We start from the raw sequence: 25557 nt of genomic DNA on the forward strand, positions 1-25557 counted from the left end.
CGTATTTTGCTGCGGAAAATATGCGCCACAGCAACACGCAGGTAAAAACCGCACCGAATTGTGCGGTTTTTTTCTATGTGGTTTTGATGCGTTTTCATGCTGCAGGTTTTGGTGCGATTTCCCCCCCCCCACCCTCAGCACTCGGCAGATACGATTCACAAGCGGAATCGCAAGATAAATTGACGTGCTGCGGATTCTAAAAAAGGCACCGCAGGTCAATTTCCGTCCCGAAACATACTGCAGCGTGTACGTGAGATTTCCTTGAATCTCATTGGCTATGCTGGTACTATATTAGGCTGCAGATCTGCCGCACGTAAGACGCATCGTATGCGCTGAGCCAGCGAGAGTGTCGGGAGTTATGGAGAATGGATCTCGTGTGAATGGAAAATTCCTCCAGACTCCAGAATCTTCTTTTCTCGAAGTGTCATTTTCTGCTCTTTTTTTTTTATTGAGTTGTTGATAAGATTTATATGGAATGTGTTGTAATAGGAGGTGAGCGGTGCTGTCTATATAACTAGCTGAGGGGGAGGGGAGATGAACTCCGTCACCCGCCACATTCCTCTAACTAGGCTCCTAGCGCAACAAAAAAATGCATTCAATCTGTCAGTCCTCTGTATGTAGGAAGTCTCGGCTGGGCCGTGCTTTGTTGCAGAGTATCCCCCTAAGTGGTGCAATATAAGAGAAGCTCAAGTTTAAACTGGGGCATTTATTATAAATAATGGGACCCTGTTACTAAATAAAGTAGTTTTCTGCTAGAACTTTGCAGCCCTATTATTTTTATATCCAAATATTTGTTCTATTTCTTAGGACATAAAGTTTTAAAGTCATATCTAGACATGCGCAGGCTCTTCTGGAGTGTGGCCCTCAGAGCCTTTCACCCAGCGGGCCCACAGAAGCCCTGTCTGACCCAATCGGATAGTTTTCCCTTTTTTAAAATTTAAGAATTCAGATTCCAAATTCACTGATTTATTTATTGCGGCTTATATAGCACCAATGTAGACTGTAGTGCTGTACAGAGATTGTCAGCAGATCCTGTTACCAATAGGACTCACAATCTAATGTCCCTACCCCAGACACTAAGGTCCCTATCCCAGGACCGATTTAATAGGAAGACAATTAAACTATTAGGCTGAGTTCACACGTTGCGGATTTGTCGCAGATTTTGATGCGGTTTTGACGCAGATGTCACCCTTTTGCATTGCAAAGTGTAAAATCTGCGCTGAAAATCTGCGTCAAATCCGCAACGTGTGAACTCAGCCTTAGGATGTTTTTGGCGTGTGGCCAGGGCCGGACTGGGATATAAAAAAAACAGTCCTGGCATTTTAAAGTAAACCGGCCCACCTGCTGTCCATGAGATGTTCGCGTGGTTTGTGGGTCCACCCTCCGTATAAAACATTGTTTCTGATGCGCCTTGAAATGCTGCCTTTTTGTGCTGATCAGATATTTCCTAAATCAATAGATCCCACAAAACTGCTAAACGGGGGCAGCATGTGGGGGGCTGAATGAAAACCCCGATCACTACTCGCATACAGGAACGGTGACTGATTATACGCATGTTATAAAATGAGCAGCACAGAAGGAAGACGAGAGTAACGGGACCCACCGGAGATGGTGAGAATAGCCGAAAATGGACTCTACCCGATCAACTTTAATTTCTAGTAATGAAATAAAATATTGCAAAAATATTAAGAATATACAGTAGGTGTTTAATGTATTTAGTGCACACAATCCGGATATATAACATGGCCATAACTTGTTTAGTAAATGAGATACTTGTTTAATAGGTGGATGAATATAATAATTTAATGATCCTTACTGCCCAAATTATCATTCTTTATAATAGCGCTATATACTGTACACACCAACAATACAGTCCTATGTACACATGAATGACCTCATATATATAGTACACATGAATATTATCATGTATACTGTAGGTATAAATAACAGCAATATATACTGTACACATGAATAGCCTGGGATAGGTCAGTGACTTCCAATGGGGTTTATCGGGCTAGGGCGCGGTGTCCGTAGTTCTGATGGAAAAAATAATGCAAAAAATAGCACGATTTTTCCCATCAAATCTGACGGAAACTGTGATCGAGGCTTTGATGCGGATGAGAACACAATTGAATTTCTCTGCAGCTACTGGGGGCATGTTGGTTTTTTGTAGTCAGTAATAGAGAGAGCGGCACTGCTGATCTGCGGCCGCACGTCCGCTCCAGTGGCTGCTCATTGGCTCGGAATACAGCAGCCGCTCAGCAGTGTCGTTCTCTAATCAAATGAGGTCTGTGAAATCTGCAGGTGTGGCCCCACCCCCGAGGACCATAACCGTAAAGTAACCAATGCTGGGCTGGTGGACAGCGCTTTCCTTTTGGGAGAGGAAGCAATGCTTCCTCCCCGCCACTTGATTGCTGCCCGATTTATACAGTGTCCGCTGACCTCATCCCTTGTCAGATCAGTGGCCGCTTCCAGATAAGCTTCATCAGCCACCCAGTGAATAGAGTTCAGTCCATTGCTAAAATAAAAAAAGACTGTGCGGGTGGCAGCCAACCAGCCCACTGTGCACAGGCCCATCTGGCATTTGCCAGAGGGCCAGTCCGGCACTGAGTGTGGGGGGAAACGTACAAACTTCATGCAGATGCAAACTCTATGTCCTTGGTTAGGCCCCATGCACACGACTGTAATTTTCATCTGTTATTACGGATGAAGTTGCGGATCCATTCATCACTATTGGCCACAGAAACCCTTCTATATATTTACGGATGTGTGTCAGGGCCGTAGAAATGTTCTGTATTTACGGTTCATGTCCTATTCTTGTCCGAAATTGCGGCACAGACTCATCCATAGAAGTCTGTGGGCGCTTCTGCAATTGCGGACAGTTACGGATGTGTAGCCGTCGGATCCATATTTGCAGACCGTAAAAACCCTTAGTCGTGTGAATGAAGCCTCCGACTGTAACCCAGGACTCCAGCACTGCAAGACCACTGATCAACAATAGATATTCCTCTATACTCCATGACCTACAAGTATGTGACCTTCTGGCTGTAGAACTACAAGTCTCAGCATGTGGTGATCACGGGGGTTGAGTTCTACATGGACTAATAGCAGCATCTGTATGGAGTTTGTATGTCCTCCCTGTGTTCTTATAGGTTTACTGCACACTCCAAAATCCTACAGGTAGATGAAATGTCTTCCTATGAAACTAGTGATGGAGACCACGTCTATTCTATTACCCAACTGACCTTGTTCTCACTATAGAACTGCACCATTTATGTGACTAGTAATGGAGGCCGGAATTGATGATGTTACATAAATGCCTGGACACGTATAGGGACTGTATTAAGTCAGACAGGGATCCGTGTGATCTGTGTCTGCAATTTACTGCACTGGAATAGGACAAATATTACTGAGATGTAACGGCTGCTATTTCCCATTGAAACTAAACGACTGATTATAATTTGCTTATCGCTCGTGCCGCTGAAATATTTGTATAAGCGCAGCGTGATCTATGTAGTCGTAGAGCATTCAGGAAAAGAAGACGACTTCTTACCCAGACGCTCGCTTCATGTAGAACCCAACTATGCCAGCGATTTACTCCTAAAAATGTTTAGTATCCTTCTGATCCACATTCACTTTGTACTAAACATGCACTGCACACCCCATGGTAAAATGTATCTAATCCTATCCTGTGTGATAGTCTGCTGAGCTGTGTATCTAATCCTATCATGTGTGACACTGCCAGCTAAGCCACTGTATCTAATCCTATCGTGTGATATTGTCGGCTAAGACGTGTAGACGAATACGCTATTGCGTCCGGCAAAACGACTGATTCGGTGCACAAGAGACAAACGAAAACCACGGGCACCGGATCAGTCACCATTGAAATCAATGATGATGGAAACGGAAACCTCTGTCGGTTTGTTTCTGCTCAGGGTCCCGTTCTGATGGAAGGTTCTAACGGAACGTCAGAACGGGACCCCAACGCAGATGTGAACAGAGCCTTACAGTAAAAGTAAAGCATGAATGATCGTATATATTGTAAAGAACATTATAAATGACCAGTACAGGTGCAATGAGCTCATGTCTTTCTTAGCTCAGATGACAAATGTAAAACGTAGGACTAAACTGGGGGACGGAGAGGAATTGAAAAAAAAAAAAAAAGAGCTCCTGTATCTAATCCTATCATGTGTGGTACTTCAGAGAACCAGACCGCTCTATATTGACCATCATGAACTGCAACTTTGTTTCATTCCAAAATACTTGCAAAAAAATGTAACTTTTAGTTAAAGAAAAAATGTAGATCGAGAAGTATGATCCAACCGCTATATAATAAAGATTCTCTTGTATCAGGCAGAAGTGATAGAATCCTGTGTCAGGTCAGTCGGCCACATAAATAAAAACCATTTTTTTTTCTTTCAGAGATATTCAGGACCATCTTCGTTCCGGAGGCTAAAAGGACCCCAAAGATTGGAGCTCAGATTATGATGTCAAGACCCTTCTCTGGATGGATTCTAAACACTGTTAAACACAGCGCTGTCCTGGTGCACGGTGGGAGATGTCAGTATTCACAATGTATGACCCCAAGGACCCATATGAGATGGAGGAGGACCCGCTCGGGTAGGGCAGTCACGCCAACATGTCTATGCTACCCAGTGCCCCAAGCCAATGTCTCCCAGGACAGATCCTACAGGGACGAGGCGGAGGATGTCCACTTCCAGCTGCTTCCAGAGCAGATCAATTACATCCTCCGAGCCAATGAGCAGTCCCATAAGGTACCAGACACTGATGGCAAGAACCGAAATACGGTCTTGAAGTTCGAGAGCAATATACTGGCCTCCAACAGCCCCTGTGAAGACCGCCGGAGTGCCGCCACGTGCCTTCAGACCAAAGGTCACATGTTTGGCATCTTTGATGGCCATGCCGGCTCGGCGTGTGCTCACTCCGTCAGCGAGTGCCTGTTTTACTACATCGCAGTCTCCCTGATGTCTCAGGAAACTCTGAAGGAGATTGAGTTGGCCACAGAACACATGAAGCCAGTTTTGCCGATCCTTCAATGGCACAAACATAAGAATGACTACATGTACCGGGAGATTGCGTCGCTCTACGTCGAACATCTGCGGGTTTATTGGCAAGAGTTGATTGATCTGGACAATGAATCTGGAATGAGTATGGCGGACGCAATGTCCTACGCCTTTCAAAGACTGGATTCTGATATCTCACTGGAAGCTCAAGTGCCCACGGAGAATGAGATGGTCCGGAATCTCACATTGCAAATTGCGTTTTCTGGGGCAACAGCCTGTGTGTCGCACGTAGATGGGGTGAACTTGCATGTGGCTAATACTGGAGACTGCCGGGCTATTTTGGGCGTTCAGGGTGAAAATGGAGCCTGGTTAGCGGTGCCCCTTACTGCTGACCACAATGCTTTTAATAAGTCTGAGGTGCAGAGAATACATTCAGCGCACCCAGCCTCCGAGAGAGAAACTGTGGTGACTGACCAGAGGCTGCTGGGAATTTTAATGCCTTTTCGGGCTTTTGGTGATGTCCGGTTTAAATGGAGCGAGGAGCTGCAGCAAAGTGTCCTGAAAAATGCTTGTGACGTAGCACCTGTGAATATCGATCAGTATTATCCTGCCAACTATCATACCCCGCCATACCTGACCGCAAAACCAGAGATCACCTACCATAAGCTACGACCTCAGGATAAGTTCCTGGTCATGGCTTCCGATGGACTTTGGGACATGCTGGAGAACCAGGAGGTGGTGAGGCTGGTGGCAGAATACCTCTCCGAGATCAGTTTACAGGAACCTGAGGTTTCCATAGAGAAGCGCAGCCTTGGCTACATGCACAACTTGCTTCTTAAGAGGCGAACGAGGAGATTTAGCTTACAGGATCAGAATATCGCCACACACTTGATCCGACACGCTATAGGCAGCAATGAGGACGGTGAGATTGTGCAGGAGAAGGCGGCTGCCATGTTGAGTTTGCCGGAGGACTTGTCCAGGATGTACAGAGACGACATCACCGTAACCGTTGTCTTATTTAACACAAATGCTATTGAAGCTCATTACAAAGAGAACGAAAGGGAATAAAATAGAAAAGGTCCAGATTTCTATATATGTAGTTTACATGGTTTTTGGGTTTTTTTCAATCTCAAATTAAATTGGTTTTAGGGGCTGGACATTTAACGTGTGATGAGTGACCGTCCGACCCCTGGTACCTTCACAGATCAGGCCCATCCGTACACCGTGCTACTCCCGTCTATCCAGCGGCGTCTGGTATTACAGCTTAGCTCCATTCAAGTTAAAGAGCCGCAGTGCTAGATACGGCTGCACGGACATGGATGGTGTATATTGGTTACTGCGGTATAGGGGGGGGGGGGGGTCTGAGAACTCCAGCAAGGATCGTCCGTGGCCTCTTTGTTCTGCTGATCGTTGAGGTCTTCAGGGTTGGACACTCAGATCACACACTGAGGGGCCGATCACTAGGACGGTTCATCAATGCGACATCCCAGAAAACTCCTTTTTAAGAAGAATCTTTCCTGTAATGTTGTCCTTTGTAATGGATTACACACAGGTATTCTATGTTTTCTTGTTAACTTGCGTAGTCTGATTCCTCCTCAATGTTCATTAATGCAGATCTGGGATTTCTGCAGTAGTGACTATTTCTTGATTGTATAGAGCTGCATTGTAAGGCTATGTTCACACAGAGTTTTTTGACGCGGAAACCACGCCGCAAAAACGGCCCAAAAATGGCTCCCATTGATTTCAATGGGAGGCGGAGGCGTCTTTTTTTTTTTTTTTTATTTTTTTTCTCCTGCAAGTGGTAAAACCGCCTCGCGGGAGAAAGAAGGGACATGCCCTATCTTCGGGCGGTTTACGCCTCTGACCTCCCATTGACATCAATGGGAGGCAGAGAAAGCGTGTTTCGCTGTGTTTTATGGCCGCGGGTGAAATACGCCGCGAAAATCTGCGTGCAGGGAGAGGAAAATCTGCCTCAAACTTTCAAACAGAATTTTGAGGCAGAATTTCGGCCTGAAAAAACTCTGTGTGAACATCGCCTAAGGCGGCCATTATGTGCTCCCTCGGGGACTGGTCATCGGCTGTGCGTTTCCTTCGTGTTCCTGATGCTGGGTATTCTACAATAAATTTTATTTTTGCACGTGGCTCCACATTATTACATTACTTTTACATGGACCTGGCAAGGTTTCTTTGGTTCATAAAACCAATGTATTCTACATTTTATAACATTATGTTCCTGTATCTGCTCGGGTATGGCTGTGCAGACTGTGTACACCTTGGAAATCTTTGTTTTATTAAAGTGTATGTGTTTAGTGCAATTTTCTAAATACTTTTTGAGATACAGCTGCTTTGTATCCTGTATACGAAGCGGCTGTATCTAGCACTGAAACCTGTATCTGTCAGGTCATAGGCAGGACCCGCTGTCACTGAACCCGTCAGTGCCGATCTCTGACACGCAGGATTCCCCGGTTATTGATCACGTCTAAGACATATTCTCATGAACGTGTAATACGGCCGTCACACAGACCTATTTAATTCAATGTGGCCGTTCACGCAGCCGGTTTTTCAACTGAGCGCGTGAAGGGTCCGTGAGAAAATAGGACATGTACTATATTTTTGCTCTTCCCGCATCCCTCCATAGACTAGTCTATGGGGGATCCGTGATAACGCGAACGGCAGCGTACCGCACCTCGGACAGGTAAAACTGCCATTTTTCACATCCGAGGTTCGCGACATTTCTATGAATCCGGCCTGTTATGAACTCAGATGCGATCGCTAACCGCTCGACCCGGTGACACTGAACCAGTCTGTGCCGCTGACCTGACTGATACAACTGCTCTATATACAGGATACAAAGCAGCTGTGTCTCAAAGTAAAAATAATTTTTAATAAAAAGTATTTAGAAAATTGCACCAAACAACCACACGACTTCACAAGTGTACATAGCCGGTAAGGGGTTCTCCAGGGCTTTATTATTGATGCAGAGGCGTAACCCAAAGCTTCTGGGCCTCAATGCAAAGTCTATGCAACCGCCCCCCCCCCCCCCCCCCCCTATGTGACATACAGGTGTTGTCTTGATTGATGGAATATTCCCAGTGGAGGTCTGACTCTAGGGACCCCTGACAATCAGCAGAATGAAGAGGTTGTGGCGCAGTGTCCCATCACACGCACCCTGCAATATTAAAGTAAAGATGTACAGCGCTGCTAAACTGTTTACTTATTTATTACTGAGTTTATTTTTATTTTTTTTACACTGTTGGGATCTTTTTTTTTTTTTTTTTATATTGTCCTAAATGTAGACATGGATAAAACTGGACCAGGCAGAAATTGCCCCAAATTTGCCATGATAAATGTGGGGCATCTTGTTAGCCACTTGTCTCTTCCTCTTGTCTGGTTCACTTAAAGCGTCTCTGTCACCACATTATAAGTGGCCTATATTGTACATGATGTGATCGGCGCTGTAATGTAGATTACAGTAGTGTTTTTTATTTAGAAAAACGATAATTTTTGACGGAGTTCTGACCTATTTTAGCTTTATGATAATGAGTTTCTTGGTAATGAGGAGAGAAGTGAATGACGCTGACCAATCAGCGTCATACTCTTCTCTCCATTCATTCAGCACTAGCGATATAGCTATATCACTATGTGCAGCCACAAACACGCTAACGTTACTGCAGTGTCCTGACAGTGAATATACATTACCTCCAGCCAGGACGTGACGTGTATTCAGAATCCTGACCACTTCTCTGTCATTTACAGCGAGATCTCGCTGTGCTGTGCTGTAAATCACAGAGGTGCAGAGAAATGCTCAGGATTCTGAATACACATCACGTCCTGGCTGGAGGTAATGTATATTCATTGTCAGGACACTGCAGTAGCGTTATAGTGTGTGTATGAGGCAGCACATAGTGATATAGCTATATCACTATCTGCAGTGTAAATGAATGGAGAGAAGTGTACGACGCTGATTGGTCACTGATTGGTCAGCGTCATACACTCCTCTCCACAACGCCCACTTGGTCATAAAGTAAAACACGCTCAGTTGTCCATTGAGAAAGTCATTAGCATAAAGCGAATATAGGTCATAACTCTGTCAAAAATTATCGTTTTTCTAAATAAAAAACACTGCTATAATCTACATTACAGTGCCGATCACATCATGTACAAGATAGGGAACTTATAATCTGGTGACAGAGACGCTTTAACATCAATGTTTTGTTCCCAAAAATGGCGCACGCCATAAATCTGGTGCCTTTTACAAAACCTCTCAGCCACGCTCCTTCTAGTCCCTGTCTAGGAAGGTGCAAAAAGCATCTAAAACACATAATACATTTTTCAAAGCAATTTGTGGCAGAATGCTGATTCATTTTGCCTTGTACAGTTTCCCTAGTGTTTGTATATGACAAAATAATACCGGCCATAAACGTAAATCTCCCCACCTGATTTGGATATTTCTTTCAATATGAATGATTTTCCCCCTGGAACGTTGTTTGTATTGTAGGAAACATTGTATCTTTGCTCTGTACGTGAATGTTTCTTGGACAATGGTAACTAATGACGACGATACTGTTTTAATGTATAATAAATAAGTGTTCAGACTAATGGAGATTTTCCATTGGTAGAAATAGATTTTTATTTTAGTACTCTATAGTGAGGGCGGAAAGGTCTGTCAATAAAACCATGCCCAAAGTGCCAACAGCTAAGTAGCGACCTCTTGCCCCTTGCAACCCTCATGGAGAACTGGGCCCAGCAGGAGCAAAGCCCTTGAGACCCAGAGGCGGTGTGTCCTATGCTTTATGGACCGCTTTTCTAGTAGAGCAGATGCGATGATGTCACTAGTACCAAGGTCGAAAGCACAAATGGTTTGCACCACCATACAGAAGAGCAGACCCCGACAGGTCTGAAAGAACAGATTACAAAGAATAACATAGTCCCAATATTTCCTCCGGATCCAGGACATAATGGAGATACTAATAAACCAAATGATAGCCCGACAATGCATCTGATCCCCACCAGTCACCTACTCGAGGTGAGGAATCGTCTTTATCTGTGTTACTTGTATCTTCTAGTGCAGGAGTCCACAGCAGGCGGCACTGGTGCCACAGCCGGCACGCTGGGCATGGCTTGCTGGCACACTTCCCTCTCCTGGTGCCCACGTCGTGTGTTTGCTGGCGCTGAACACTGAGTGAGAGCGGCGCTTCATTAAGCACTTGGCGCCGCTGATCATCAGAGAGGGCATTGCTTCATTGTGTTTGTCGCTACTGAACACTTGGCAAGCACACAATGCAGCACCACTCTCTCTTCTAAAGTTGAGTAACCGCTCTGTAAAAGAAAAGTAAGCAAAAGTTGGCAGCGCTCTTTCCTATGAGTACCCCCTTCTAAGCTGGTGTTCAGTAGCCACGGTCTCTCCTTTCTGCACCCTCTAAATCTGGCATTCAGTAGCTGCTGTCTCTCCTACATGTACCCACCTCCAGCTGGTGTCCATAAGCCACGGTCTCCTGTGTGCAATTCCCCCTAGCTGGTGGTCAGTAGCCGTGGGCTCTATTATGTGCACCCCCCCCCCCAAGCTGGTGTTCAGTTGCCACAGTCTCTACATTGTACACCCCCCCCCCCCCCCAAATCTGGTATTTAGTAGTTGCTGTCTCTCCTATGTGCACCCACCTCAAGCTGGTGTTCAGTAGCCACGGTCTCTCCTTTGTGCAATTCCCTCTAGCTGGGGTTCAGTAGTCGCGCTCTCTCCTTTGTGCAGCCCCCCAGCTGCTGTTCCGTCCCCTCATTTGCACCACAGATGGATCATCTCTCAAAAAATTCAGGGATAAAGGTCCCAACGAAATGTAAATTGACTTAACGGATTAATCGGTTTGTGTCACATACGGGATAACAGTTTTGGTTACACAACTTTCATGTGGAATGGCACACTGAGCATTTCATCTATGATTCTTTTTGTTATTCTAGTGTCTGGTGAATTTATAGTCTGCGTGACCACATAATATCTGCGTTGTGTAGGTGATGGGAATACAGTGACATCTACATATATTGGAGAAGCTGCCAAACCAATTCCATGTTACATCACAGGTTTATTTTTTATAGAGGAACGATCCCAGGTATAGTAACCGCCGTCGCCGGCCTGGGCGCAGTGTTTATTCTAATCCTCTGCTATTCCGCGCGGCGTTGTTTCTACGTCTAAACAGCTGTAAATTTGTTACGACGTGTTTCTATAGCAACCATGGAAGATACACCATATAGGAATGAAGGGAACCTACAGATACTTATTATTCTTCTGCAGCTCCTTTCATTCGGCAATGATTTCCTAGTGACAGAACGCTCCTTAGTACGACTTCACTTTAAACTACAAATAATGTAAAACCTCTATGGAAATGGTTCATCATTTATACCCTACAGGGCAACCTCGTGGTTCCTGCTCTCTCTGCTGGATTCATGTCTGGACAGAGCATCCTTCGCTGTTGTGCATAATGGGAGATGTAGGGTTCGTACTCAGCCCCTCATAATTCTCTGTAGAAAATACTGAATTTCCCAACATGCAGAGTGCGTTGCATTATGGGAGATGTAAATGAAGCTATTATGGTTGTGTCTGTCCGCGCAGCTGGATTCCAAGTGGCAGCCAGTGGAATTCTGAATGCAGTTTTGGATGTGACTAGAGCATTAGACATGTTACTTAAAGAGGCTCTGTCACCAGATTTTGCAGCCCCTATCTCGTATTGCAGCAGATAGGCGCTGCTATGTAGATTACAGTAACGTTTTTATTTTTTAAAAACGAGCATTTTTGGCCAAGTTATGACCATTTTTGTATTTATGCAAATGAGGCTTGCAAAAGGCCAAGTGGGCGTGTTTAAAGTAAAAGTCCAACTGGGCGTGTATTATGTGCGTACATCGGGGCGTTTTTACTACTTTTACTAGCTGGGCGCTCTGAAGAGAAGTATCATCCACTTCTCTTCAGAACGCCCAGCTTCTGGCAGTGCAGATCTGTGTCGTCACTCACAGGTCCTGCATCATGTCAGACGAGCGGGGACACCGGCACCAGAGGCTACAGTCGATTCTGCAGCAGCATCAGCAGGTAAGTCGATGTAGCTACTTACCTGCAAACGCTGATGCTGCTGCAGAATCAACTGTAGCCTCTGGTGCCGACACGATGCAGGACCTGGGGCAGGAAGTGACGTCACAGCGTGATCTCTCGAGAACACGCTGTGTCTGCACTGCCAGAAGCTGGGCGTTGTGAAGAGAAGTGGATGATACTTCTCATCAGAACGCCCAGCTAGTAAAAGTAGTAAAAACGCCCCGATGTACGCACATAATACACGCCCACTTGGACTTTTACTTTTAAACACGCCTACTTGGACTTTTGCAAGCCTCATTTGCATAAATACAAAAATGCTCGTTTTTTAAAAATAAAAACGTTACTGTAATCTACATTGCAGCGCCTATCTGCTGCAATAGCAGATAGGGGCTGCAAAATCTGGTGACAGAGCCTCTTTAAAGTAGACCGGTCGCCTCTCCTAGCATGTCTGTAAGATAATACTTGTATTATCCCAAAAATTACAATTCTGTTGCATCTTTTCTTAGAACTCTGCATTGTGCCGTTCCTCTATTATGCCTTCTAGTAATGCAAGAATAAATTGACAACTGGGTGTAACCATTCCTCTTGTCAAAGAGGCGTGTCCCTGCATAGTCTGACACTGAGCACTGATTGGACAATGCCAGTCTGTGTTCTTATTCATACATTGCTAAGAGGAATAACAGAGGAACGATACAAAGCAGAGTTTAGAATTAAAGTTGTTTGGTTTTTTTTATCGGGAATACAAGTATTTACCCAAACAGACATGTCGGGAGAGGTGACGGATCCTCTTTAGGATCGGAATAATATAAAAACCTTATAGCGGAGTAAATTAAACATTCAAGTGACTGCAAAACGAAATCGTCTTTTTGAAGTGGAGTTGCAGTCATTGGTATTCTGTGAATGAAGTGCTCGCCAAGGTTGTCACCGTTCCTGTCTGCGGTCTAAAAAAAAATACAAAAAACACTCCTAACGCAAAGCATTTTCATCTAAGGGGCTCCGATTATAAGGGTCAGTTCACATGTTGTATAAATACTGTGGATTTTCCGCAAAGTAACTTGTTGCGGAAAATCCTCAGCATAAGGGCTGATTCAGACGTGCGTGGCGTTTTTGCGCACGCAAAACACGCAGCGTTTTGCCTGCGCAAAAGCCACTTGCCTGCTCCGTGTGGCTGCAGCATATGATGCGCGGCTGCATGCTTTTCACGCAGCTTCCATCATTATGACACGCCATTCGGATGTTTGTAAACAGAAAAGCACGTGGTGCTTTTCTGTTTACAGTCATCCTTTTGACAGCTGTTGCGCGAAACAGGCAGTTCGCACAGAAGTTTTCAATGGGTGCGTGATGCGCAAAATACGCAGATATTGAGCATGTCACGCTTTTTGTGCAGCGGACAAACGCTGCGCAAAAAGGACGGACTGTCTGTACTGCCCCATAGACTTGTATTGGTCTGTGCGTGGCGCGTGAAACCTACGCGGCCCGCACGGACCCAATACACGTTCGTGTGCGTTTTGCGCGTGCAAAAGGTACTTAACAGCTCTGTATGTCATCCGCATATGATGTGCGGCTGCGTTATTTTCGCGCAGCCGCCATCATTAAGACACTATGTTTGTAGCACGTGGTGCTTTTCTGTGTTCATAGTTTTACTGCTGTTGCGCGAATCACGCGCGTCCCACGGAAGTGCTTCTGTGTGCTGCGCGTGATTTTCACGCACCCATTGACTTCAATGGGTGCATGATGTGCGAAAAACGCAGAAATATAAGACATGTTGTGAGTTTTACGCAGCGGACACACGGACTGTCTGCACGGCCCCATAGACTAACATAGGTCCGTGCGACGAGCGAGAAAAGCACACGTGTTGCACGGACGTATTACACGTTCGTGTAAATCCGCCCTTACACAGAAGCAGCAAAGTGGATGATGTATGAAGAAATCTCATCCACAAGCTGCATAAATAGTGAGCGGAAAAAACGCTCAAATTGACATGCGGTGTGTTTTTTCAATCCACAACATGTCAATTGTATTTGCGTAAATGCTGCTTATTTGCTGCGGGATTTCCCCATTGAATTCTATGGGCTGGTAAATCCCGCAACAAATCGCAGATATTGCGTTTTTTTGTGGCGGAATCAAAGCGATTCCAATGCAAAAAATGAAATCTTAAGATTACTCAGAATTCTGTGTTTCTTCCTCCAGGCCGGACTCTTGGGATGATGTTCCATCCCATGTGACCGCTGAAACCAATCACAGGCTGCAGCAGTCACATGGGATGAAACGTCATCCCGGGATCCAGGATGGCGGAGGGATGCGTTGCCATTGATACGGAAGTATGAAGCTTTTTTTTTTTCAGGAGCAGTTTTCCTTAGCGGACTTTCTGGTTGAAAAACTGCACCACAATTTGGTGCGGTTTTTCGACTGGCATTCCCTGCGGCGCACAGGATGGTCACGCTGCGTATCCAGCCTACCGCTGCACTATACAATTCTATTTGATTTAATTTATAATGGCCCAGGTCACACGTTGCAGGTTTTTTAAAATTTTTGTATGGCAGGAGTAGAGCTTGAAGAGGGAAGTACAAGTGCAATCTATGATTTCTTTTATTTTATTTGATCCATTGCTAGCTTCGCTACTGCATCAAAATGCAAAGTGTGAACAGAGTCTAAGAGCGCAGAGCTAAGATCTTTTGCTCGGAGGCTTCTAAAGAAAGACATAAAAATCTGCCCGTTCTACACAGGAAATTCTCTCAGGTAATTAGAGTGATCTGTGTCACAGACAGACAGGGAGTCTTCATATAGAGATGATAGGACTACATCAGACGACTGCTGATCATCTGACGTAGAGGAATCCAATAATGACGCGAGATGGTACAAGAGGCTCGTGACAGATGCAGTAGTATCCCTATGACCGTTTATGAATCCTAAGGCACAGTATATATCTGAATATCATAACAACACATATGATGGAGACTGGACTAGGACTGCGACAAGGCACTTACACAAGGAGCAAACCCAATCCACTTCAAGAACATCACCCCCTATATATCTGTTATATATGGATGCTTCATAGGCGGCAATTGCAACATGATGCAACTTTTTAACATACACCCTGTTCAGATTCTGCATCCCTGCACAACAATCACAGGGCTTGGCACAAACATTTAACAAATACAGTAAATTTAAAATGCGCCAAAAATCTGGTGCATCACTGGCCATAATCGATGCGCAACTATATTGATTAATCTGCCCTACTCTACTTTTCCACTAATAACAGAAAAGAATACGAGAAACCAACAGCAGGTGGCAGTATGGGAACTCGTTTGCAAACAAAAAGGCAAATGTAATACTACAGTACCAGTATTGTCCACCAGGTGACGCTCTCTCACTGAAGTAATGGATTTATTGAACAATGCTACAAAGCAGAATAACATTTATTAATTACTTCTATGGATCGAGATCTTGCAGAAAGACATGCAGCTCAATGAAAATGTCTGTGTAACCCAAAATAAAATGATTCTAAGATAAAATGTATTATTATTACTTCTCTAAGGTGAGACGTTAAACTGCCGGAAAAGTGGAAACTTGTAATTGTAATAATCTGAGGTTTTACATTAAATTCAGCCAGAGGCACTTAATCTTTTAAATGTGGCAAAATAATTTTGACAAATAAAGTAAATTTCTGTAAACATTTCTATAGAACAATTCTACATATTATATTTCTAGATTATAGGCCTCGGCATCTGTTTTTATTCTGTATATATATACACTGCACAGTACCACTTCTCCTGTCCTGTATACTGGGTGTAATTCTCACTATCTGTATTATTCTGTATATATACACTGCACAGTACCACTTCTCCTGTCCTGTATACTGGGTGTAATTCTCAGTGTCTGTATTATTCCGTGTATATATACACTGCACAGTACCACTTCTCCTGTCCTGTATACTGGGTGTAAATCTCAGTATCTGTATTATTCTGTATATATATATATATATATATATACACTGCACATTACCACTTCTCCTGTCCTGTATACTGGGTGTAATTCTCAGTATCTGTATTATTCTGTATATATATATATATATATACACTGCACATTACCACTTCTCCTGTCCTGTATACTGGGTGTAATTCTCAGTATCTGTATTATTCTGTATATATATATATATATATACACTGCACAGTACCACTTCTCCTGTCCTGTATACTGGGTGTAATTCTCAGTATCTGTATTATTCTGTATATATATATATATATATATACACTGCACATTACCACTTCTCCTGTCCTGTATACTGGGTGTAATTCTCAGTATCTGTATTATTCTGTATATATATATATATATACACTGCACATTACCACTTCTCCTGTCCTGTATACTGGGTGTAATTCTCAGTATCTGTATTATTCTGTATATATATATATATATATATACACTGCACAGTACCACTTCTCCTGTCCTGTATACTGGGTGTAATTCTCAGTATCTGTATTATTCTGTATACATGTACACTGCACAGTACTACTCCTCCTGTCCTGTATACTGGGTGTAATTCTCAGTATCTGTATTATTCTGTATATATATACACACTGCACAGTACCACTTCTCCTGTCCTGTATACTGGGTGTAATTCTCAGTATCTGTATTATTCTGTATATATGTACACTGCACAGTACCACTTCTCCTGTCCTGTATACTGGGTGTAATTCTCAGTATCTGTATTATTCGGTATATATGGACACTGCACAGTACCACTTCTCCTGTCCTGTATACTGGGTGTAATTCTCAGTATCTGTATTATTCTGTATATATATACACTGCACAGTACCACTTCTCCTGTCCTGTATACTGGGTGTAATTCTCAGTATCTGTATTATTCTGTATATATATATATATATATATATATATATATATATATATATACACACTGCACATTACCACTTCTCCTGTCCTGTATACTGGGTGTAATTCTCAGTATCTGTATTATTCTGTATATATATATATATACACACTGCACATTACCACTTCTCCTGTCCTGTATACTGGGTGTAATTCTCAGTATCTGTATTATTCTGTATATATATATATATACACTGCACATTACCACTTCTCCTGTCCTGTATACTGGGTGTAATTCTCAGTATCTGTATTATTCTGTATATATATATATATACACTGCACAGTACCACTTCTCCTGTCCTGTATACTGGGTGTAATTCTCAGTATCTGTATTATTCTGTATACATGTACACTGCACAGTACTACTCCTCCTGTCCTGTATACTGGGTGTAATTCTCAGTATCTGTATTATTCTGTATATATATACACACTGCACAGTACCACTTCTCCTGTCCTGTATACTGGGTGTAATTCTCAGTATCTGTATTATTCTGTATATATGTACACTGCACAGTACCACTTCTCCTGTCCTGTATACTGGGTGTAATTCTCAGTATCTGTATTATTCGGTATATATGGACACTGCACAGTACCACTTCTCCTGTCCTGTATACTGGGTGTAATTCTCAGTATCTGTATTATTCTGTATATATATACACTGCACAGTACCACTTCTCCTGTCCTGTATACTGGGTGTAATTCTCAGTATCTGTATTATTCTGTATCAATATACACTGCACAGTACCACTTCTCCTGTACTGTATACTGGGTGTAATTCTCAGTATCTGTATTATTCTGTATATATGGACACTGCACAGTACCACTTCTCCTCTCCTGCATACTGGGTGTAATTCTCAGTATCTGTATTATTCTATATATATGGACACTGCACAGTACCACTTCTCCTCTCCTGCATACTGGGTGTAATTCTCAGTATCTGTATTATTCTGTATATATGGATATTGCACAGTACCACTTCTCCTGCCCTGTATACTGGGTGTAATTCTCAGTATCTGTATTATTCTGTATATATACACTGCACAGTACCACTTCTCCTGTCCTGTATACTGGGTGTAATTCTCAGTATCTGTATTATTCTGTATATATACACTGCACAGTACCACTTCTCCTCTCCTGCATACTGGGTGTAATTCTCAGTATCTGTATTATTCTATATATATGGACACTGCACAGTACCACTTCTCCTCTCCTGCATACTGGGTGTAATTCTCAGGATCTGTATTATTCTGTATATATGGACACTGCACAGTACCACTTCTCCTGTCCTGTATACTGGGTGTAATTCTCAGTATCTGTATTATTCCGTATATATGGACACTGCACAGTACCACTTCTCCTGTCCTGTATACTGGGTGTAATTCTCAGAATCTGTATTATTCTGTATATATGGACACTACACAGCACCACTTCTCCTGTCCTGTATACTGGATGTAATTCTCAGTATCTGTATTATTCTGTATATATGGACACTGCACAGTACCACTTCTCCCGTCCTGTATACTGGGTGTAATTCTCAGTATCTGTATTATTCTGTATATATGGACGCTGCACAGTACCACTCCTTCTGTCCTGTATACTGGGTGTAATTCTCAGTATCTGTATTATTCTGTATATATGGACGCTGCACAGTACCACTTCTCCCGTCCTGTATACTGGGTGTAATTCTCAGTATCTGTATTATTCTGTATATATGGACGCTGCACAGTACCACTTCTCCCGTCTTAGTATCTGTTGAATAATGTATGTTCGGATGGTGGGCTTAGTGACCCATCTATTACTGAAGCACGCAAGTATATGATTCACTTTTTATGAATACTAGTGATTTTTTAAACAAAACTTCAACACCATTGTACATCATTCATTACAATAAACACCACTCCTCCTGCTCATCCATCCTACTCGTACAGCTCATTGTAAACAGCCTTTGTCTTTTAGCAGAGTAGCCCCAATTACATCCTTTTCAGCCTCTTGAACACAGCGCTCTGATCATAGTCTGAATACATGTCTATAATTTGTCAAGCCTCATTTGGCCTTGGATTGAATCACTGATTGGTGAATACGGTGGAGCCGGTGGCGTCAGTCGGGACACATAGACGAGGGGCTGCTTTGATTTGAGGAGCTCTTAGATGTGATGGTTAAATAAGATTTAATAACACATTATGCCACATCATCTCCTTGTGACTCACATACACATCTCCTCGCTGCAGAGAGTGCCCTCTGTCACACCATCTCCGCATGTTCCTACATCACAGGGATAATCGCCACTTAGCTTAAATGCTTTTGACAAGTTGAAAGAAAAGGTGGTAGATAATAAAATGATAAAAATAGACCCAAGACCCCTGAGAGACCCCGCGTCAAATACCAGCACAAGGTTATGACTGATGCGACTGGGCGCAAACGTATTCTCTTGTTTGCATAAATTTTGTTATTTGCATAATCAGCCGGTGGATTTCTACATAGCAGGATTTTTTTTTTGTTTTCTTCAAGTATCTGAAATGAAATGGTTATATATAGCACTGAGGTAAGTAAAGCGTGCACTTAATATGCAAAGTGGCGATTGTGAGTTGACTGACGGCGAGATACAAGCGTATTTGGGGGAAGAGTCATTCCCAGAAGCTGCAATGTGACGTGGATGTAGGTTTTACTGGAAGCCACTGGTCCTATGTGTGTGACAAAGGACAGAACTCTGAAATTTACATCAACGGAGAACAAACGTCTAAACTACACCCATCATACACGGCTGCGCGTCTCTATAGCAAGACCACACCGTGACTTGTACTGTGTGAGATGCCATGGTGGCACATAGTGATGCCACATCCCAGCCTAACCTTGGCGTTGTGCTGTATTCATTTTTAAAGTAGTGGGATACAATGAGACATATTGGTGAGGAGAACCTGAAATAACGGCCCTGATGATATAAATTTATATAGAAACCAAAGAGGAATATGTAGAAGATCACAGCAACTCTCACAGTGCTAAACAAGTGTCAGCCACAATAACAATGAGAGCACAGTGCCCCCTAGAGTCAGCCACAATGCCCTGTAACAATGAGAGCACTGTGCCCCCTAGAGTCAGCCACAATGCCACTGTAACAATGAGAGCATAGTGCCCCCTAGAGTCAGCCACAATGCCCTGTAACAATGAGAGCATAGTGCCCCCTAGAGTCAGCCACAATGCCCTGTAACAATGAGAGCATAGTGCCCCCTAGAGTCAGCCACAATGCCCTGTAACAATGAGAGCATAGTGCCCCCTAGAGTCAGCCACAATGCCAGAGTAACAAAGAGAGCACAGTGCCCCCTAGAGTCAGCCACAATGCTACTGTAACAATGAGAGCATAGTGCCCCCTAGAGTCAGCCACAATGCCAGAGTAACAAAGAGAGCACAGTGCCCCCTAGAGTCAGCCACAATGCTACTGTAACAATGAGAGCACAGTGCCCCCTAGAGTCAGCCATAATGCTACTGTAACAATGAGGGCATAGTGCCCCCTAGAGTCAGCCACAATGCCACTGTAACAATGAGAGCACAGTGCCCCCTAGAGTCAGCCACAATGCCACTGTAACAATGAGAGCACAGTGCCCCCTAGAGTCAGCCACAATGCCACTGTAACAATGAGAGCACAGTGCCCCCTAGAGTCAGCCACAATGCCACTGTAACAATGAGAGCACAGTGCCCCCTAGAGTCAGCCACAATGCCACTGTAACAATGAGATGTGCCCCCTAGAGTCAGCCACAATGCCACTGTAACAATGAGAGCACAGTGCCCCCTAGAGTCAGCCACAATGCTACTGTAACAATGAGAGCACAGTGCCCCCTAGAGTCAGCCACAATGCCACTGTAACAATGAGATGTGCCCCCTAGAGTCAGCCACAATGCCACTGTAACAATGAGATGTGCCCCCTAGAGTCAGCCACAATGCCCTGTAACAATGAGAGCATAGTGCCCCCTAGAGTCAGCCACAATGCCCTGTAACAATGAGGGCATAGTGCCCCCTAGAGTCAGCCACAATGCCCTGTAACAATGAGGGCATAGTGCCCCCTAGAGTCAGCCACAATGCCACTGTAAAAATGAGTGCACAGTGCCCCCTAGAGTCAGCCACAATGCTACTGTAACAATGAGAGCACAGTGCCCCCTAGAGTCAGCCACAATGCCCTGTATCAATGAGGGCATAGTGCCCCCTAGAGTCAGCCACAATGCCCTGTAACAATGAGGGCATAGTGCCCCCTAGAGTCAGGCACAATGCCCTGTAACAATGAGGGCATAGTGCCCCCTAGAGTCAGCCACAATGCCACTGTAAGAATGAGTGCACAGTGCCCCCTAGAGTCAGCCATAATGCTACTGTAACAATGAGAGCACAGTGCCCCCTAGAGTCAGCCACAATGCTACTGTAACAATGAGAGCACAGTGCCCCCTAGAGTCAGCCACAATGCCACTGTAACAATGAGATGTGCCCCCTAGAGTCAGCCACAATGCCCTGTAACAATGAGAGCATAGTGCCCCCTAGAGTCAGCCACAATGCCCTGTAACAATGAGGGCATAGTGCCCCCTAGAGTCAGCCACAATGCCCTGTAACAATGAGGGCATAGTGCCCCCTAGAGTCAGCCACAATGCCACTGTAAGAATGAGTGCACAGTGCCCCCTAGAGTCAGCCACAATGCTACTGTAACAATGAGAGCACAGTGCCCCCTAGAGTCAGCCACAATGCCCTGTATCAATGAGAGCACAGTGCCCCCTAGAGTCAGCCACAATGCCCTGTATCAATGAGAGCACAGTGCCCCCTAGAGTCAGCCACAATGCCCTGTATCAATGAGAGCACAGTGCCCCCTAGAGTCAGCCACAATGCCACTGTAACAATGAGAGCACAGCGCCCCCTAGAGTCAGCCACAATGCCACTGTAACAATGAGAGCACAGTGCCCCCTAGAGTCAGCCACAATGCCACTGTAACAATGAGATGTGCCCCCTAGAGTCAGCCACAATGCCACTGTAACAATGAGAGCACAGTGCCCCCTAGAGTCAGCCACAATGCTACTGTAACAATGAGAGCACAGTGCCCCCTAGAGTCAGCCACAATGCCACTGTAACAATGAGATGTGCCCCCTAGAGTCAGCCACAATGCCACTGTAACAATGAGATGTGCCCCCTAGAGTCAGCCACAATGCCCTGTAACAATGAGAGCATAGTGCCCCCTAGAGTCAGCCACAATGCCCTGTAACAATGAGGGCATAGTGCCCCCTAGAGTCAGCCACAATGCCCTGTAACAATGAGGGCATAGTGCCCCCTAGAGTCAGCCACAATGCCACTGTAAAAATGAGTGCACAGTGCCCCCTAGAGTCAGCCACAATGCTACTGTAACAATGAGAGCACAGTGCCCCCTAGAGTCAGCCACAATGCCCTGTATCAATGAGGGCATAGTGCCCCCTAGAGTCAGCCACAATGCCCTGTAACAATGAGGGCATAGTGCCCCCTAGAGTCAGCCACAATGCCCTGTAACAATGAGGGCATAGTGCCCCCTAGAGTCAGCCACAATGCCACTGTAAGAATGAGTGCACAGTGCCCCCTAGAGTCAGCCATAATGCTACTGTAACAATGAGAGCACAGTGCCCCCTAGAGTCAGCCACAATGCTACTGTAACAATGAGAGCACAGTGCCCCCTAGAGTCAGCCACAATGCCACTGTAACAATGAGATGTGCCCCCTAGAGTCAGCCACAATGCCACTGTAACAATGAGATGTGCCCCCTAGAGTCAGCCACAATGCCCTGTAACAATGAGAGCATAGTGCCCCCTAGAGTCAGCCACAATGCCCTGTAACAATGAGGGCATAGTGCCCCCTAGAGTCAGCCACAATGCCCTGTAACAATGAGGGCATAGTGCCCCCTAGAGTCAGCCACAATGCCACTGTAAGAATGAGTGCACAGTGCCCCCTAGAGTCAGCCACAATGCTACTGTAACAATGAGAGCACAGTGCCCCCTAGAGTCAGCCACAATGCCCTGTATCAATGAGAGCACAGTGCCCCCTAGAGTCAGCCACAATGCCCTGTATCAATGAGAGCACAGTGCCCCCTAGAGTCAGCCACAATGCCACTGTAACAATGAGAGCACAGCGCCCCCTAGAGTCAGCCACAATGCCACTGTAACAATGAGAGCACAGTGCCCCCTAGAGTCAGCCACAATGCCACTGTAAGAATGATGGCACAGTGCCCCCAGCGTCAGTCACTTTGCGTCCATGACAAAGACATCACATTGCCCCCAGCGTCACCGTGACTTACCTGTTCACATTCTCATGGTGTTCTCCCTCAGCAGGTCGGGAGTCTGCTCATTCCTGCACAGGAGAAGTTCTGCCCAGTTGAAGCGATCTGTGACTGACAAAGAAAAATGGACACATTTAATTAATACTGCAGTCCAAGATAGGCAAGTCCAAGCGGTAACTGGGCTGAAGGGCCAAGGAGGCCAGTCCGTTTTCTCTCACCCTTAGGTAGCATTCAGATGGCTGTAATTTGACTTTGTACGCAAATTGTATATTTGGTGCCATGGAAGAGATAGAATCCCACCAGGACAAAGCCGAAACAAAAGTTTTAAGAAATGGTCCCCTGCTTTGTCCCAACGGGATCAGATCCTCGGCACTAAGCCTGCATCTATTGCATGGAACCATATTATGGCCGTCTAAAGCCGCCTCACCGCCCATCTAGGCAGAGCACCTCTTTAATTGTGCTGTAAATTACAGGTTAATTAATCACTACACAATGTAGCAGCTCAGAATAGATGGAATAAGGGACATGGACACATTGAGGAGTTCAGCAGGCTGACAATGAACAGAGACTAAACAGAGTCCTATAGGAAGATTGATAGAAACCACCGACATCTGCAGCGCTGGTCGGATTCTATATCTGATACATTTAATGATTTGCAATGAAGATTTTCATTATTGCATTTAGTGGTAATTAGATGAGAATTTCTCATATGGAAAGTTGCAAATGTGTCGGTCTGAGTTTTATTGCGATCAGAACTTTATAGTCATGAAATTCCCTCTTTCTGCCACCTCATAAATCAATACATAGCAGCTCGATGAAGCAAGGAAAATTCCCAGCATTCCCTCGTGCTGACTGACAGGATCAGCGAGGGGCCGGTAAACGGGATTAATAGAAGTGCTTTCTGTGTTTCGCCAAGTTCAGCATGTTTGATGTTATTTTCCTAGCAGTGCAATTTACCTGTAACATTTCCAAGTAAGCATTATATGCAGCCATACTTTCTCCAGTCCACCCTTGATATTCCGAGATGGTGAGATCCGATGTGAACAGGATTGTGCAGGAAGCCAGTAACCAGCAAGCAGAGATCTTGAAAATGGTGAGAAGTGGAAACACTAAATTATAGATTAGGCTCTGTTCTCATCTACGTTGGGGTCCCGTTCTGACGTTCCGTTGGAGCTTACCGTTACCAGAGGTTTACGTTTCCATCACCATTGAAATGGTGACGGATTCGGTGCCCATGGTTTCCGTTTGTCTCTGTTGTGCACCGGATCCGTCGTTTTGCCGGAAGCAATAGCGTAGTCGACTGCGTCCACTCTCTCCATTCATTTTTATAAGGGCTTATTCACACGAACGTGGAGAAACTCGGACATGAAAAACTGCCGTTTTTCACGTCCGAGTTTCACCCGTGTGGGACCCGTTTTCACGGATCCCCATAGACTTGCGTCTATAGAGGGATCTGTGAAAATAGAAGAAAATAGGACATGTTCTATTTTTCAACGGACTCAACAACGGTCGTGCAAAATACATGCGCCCGTGTTTTCAACATTCGTGTGAATAAGCCCTAAGGCTTTATTCAGACGAACGGGAAAAACGTCCGTGCAACGCGCGTGATTTGCACGCGCGTTGCACGGACCTATATGTGTCTATGGGGCCGTGCAGACATGTCCGTTCTTTCGGCGTTTTGCACGCATCACGCACCCATTGACTTCAACCACGCATGCCGCACGGAAGCACTTCCGTGCGAACTGCGTGATTCGCGCAAGAGCTGTCAAAAGGATGAATGTAAACAGAAAAGCACCACGTGCTTTTCTGTTTACAAACATCCAAACGGAGTGTCTTTGAGAAGAGCGAACCCGGACAACCGAACCGAACTTCACCGGGTTTGGCCGAACCCGGCAAAAAAAATTGCGGTACGCGACGTCCGGAGATAGTCACTGTCCAGGGTGCTGAAAGAGTTAAACTGTTTCAGCACCCTGGACAGTGACTTCCGATCCCAATATACATGAACGAGTAAAAAAATAAAAAGTTCTGACTTACCGATAACTCCCGGCTTCTTCCTCCAGTCTGACCTCCCGGGATGACAATTCAGTCCAAGGGACAGCTGCAGCCAATCACAGGCCAAGCACAGGCTGCAGCCAATCACAGGCTGCAGCGATCACATGGACTGCCGCGTCATCCAGGGAGGTGGGGCCAGATGTCAAGAGAGGCGCGTCACCAAGGACGCATCACCAAGGCAACGGCCGGGAAGTTCTCGGTAAGTACGAACCTCTTTTTTTTTTTAACAGGTTGCTCGATATGGTGATCGGA

General features: G+C 44.8%; 2 protein-coding genes across 3 annotated transcripts in view; one reads left to right on the forward strand and one right to left on the reverse strand.

Moving 5' to 3' along the window:
- Positions 1-25557, reverse strand: part of MVD (mevalonate diphosphate decarboxylase) — a 107055-nt gene that overhangs the window by 76119 nt on the left and 5379 nt on the right. Inside the window, exon 2 of one of the 2 annotated variants that reach the window (XM_075838350.1) lies at positions 23272-23358. The exons of the other annotated variant lie outside the window; for it this stretch is intronic. The gene's annotated coding sequence lies outside the window, so the exon portion shown is untranslated. The remainder of the gene's footprint in view (positions 1-23271; positions 23359-25557) is intronic. 2 annotated transcript variants of the gene reach the window in all.
- PDP2 (pyruvate dehydrogenase phosphatase catalytic subunit 2) lies at positions 4425-7517 on the forward strand. Its single transcript, XM_075837091.1, has one exon. The coding sequence runs from the start codon at positions 4485-4487 to the stop codon at positions 6090-6092; it is 1608 nt and encodes a 535-aa protein (XP_075693206.1). The 5' UTR covers positions 4425-4484; the 3' UTR covers positions 6093-7517.

This window comes from Rhinoderma darwinii, chromosome 9 (assembly GCF_050947455.1).
Source record: "Rhinoderma darwinii isolate aRhiDar2 chromosome 9, aRhiDar2.hap1, whole genome shotgun sequence".
Taxonomy (NCBI): Eukaryota; Metazoa; Chordata; class Amphibia; order Anura; family Rhinodermatidae; genus Rhinoderma; species Rhinoderma darwinii.

Coding starts and splice junctions, on each gene's coding strand:
- PDP2 (XM_075837091.1), top strand. CDS start 4,485: ATGATGTCAAGACCCTTCTCTGGATGGATTCTAAACACTGTTAAACAC.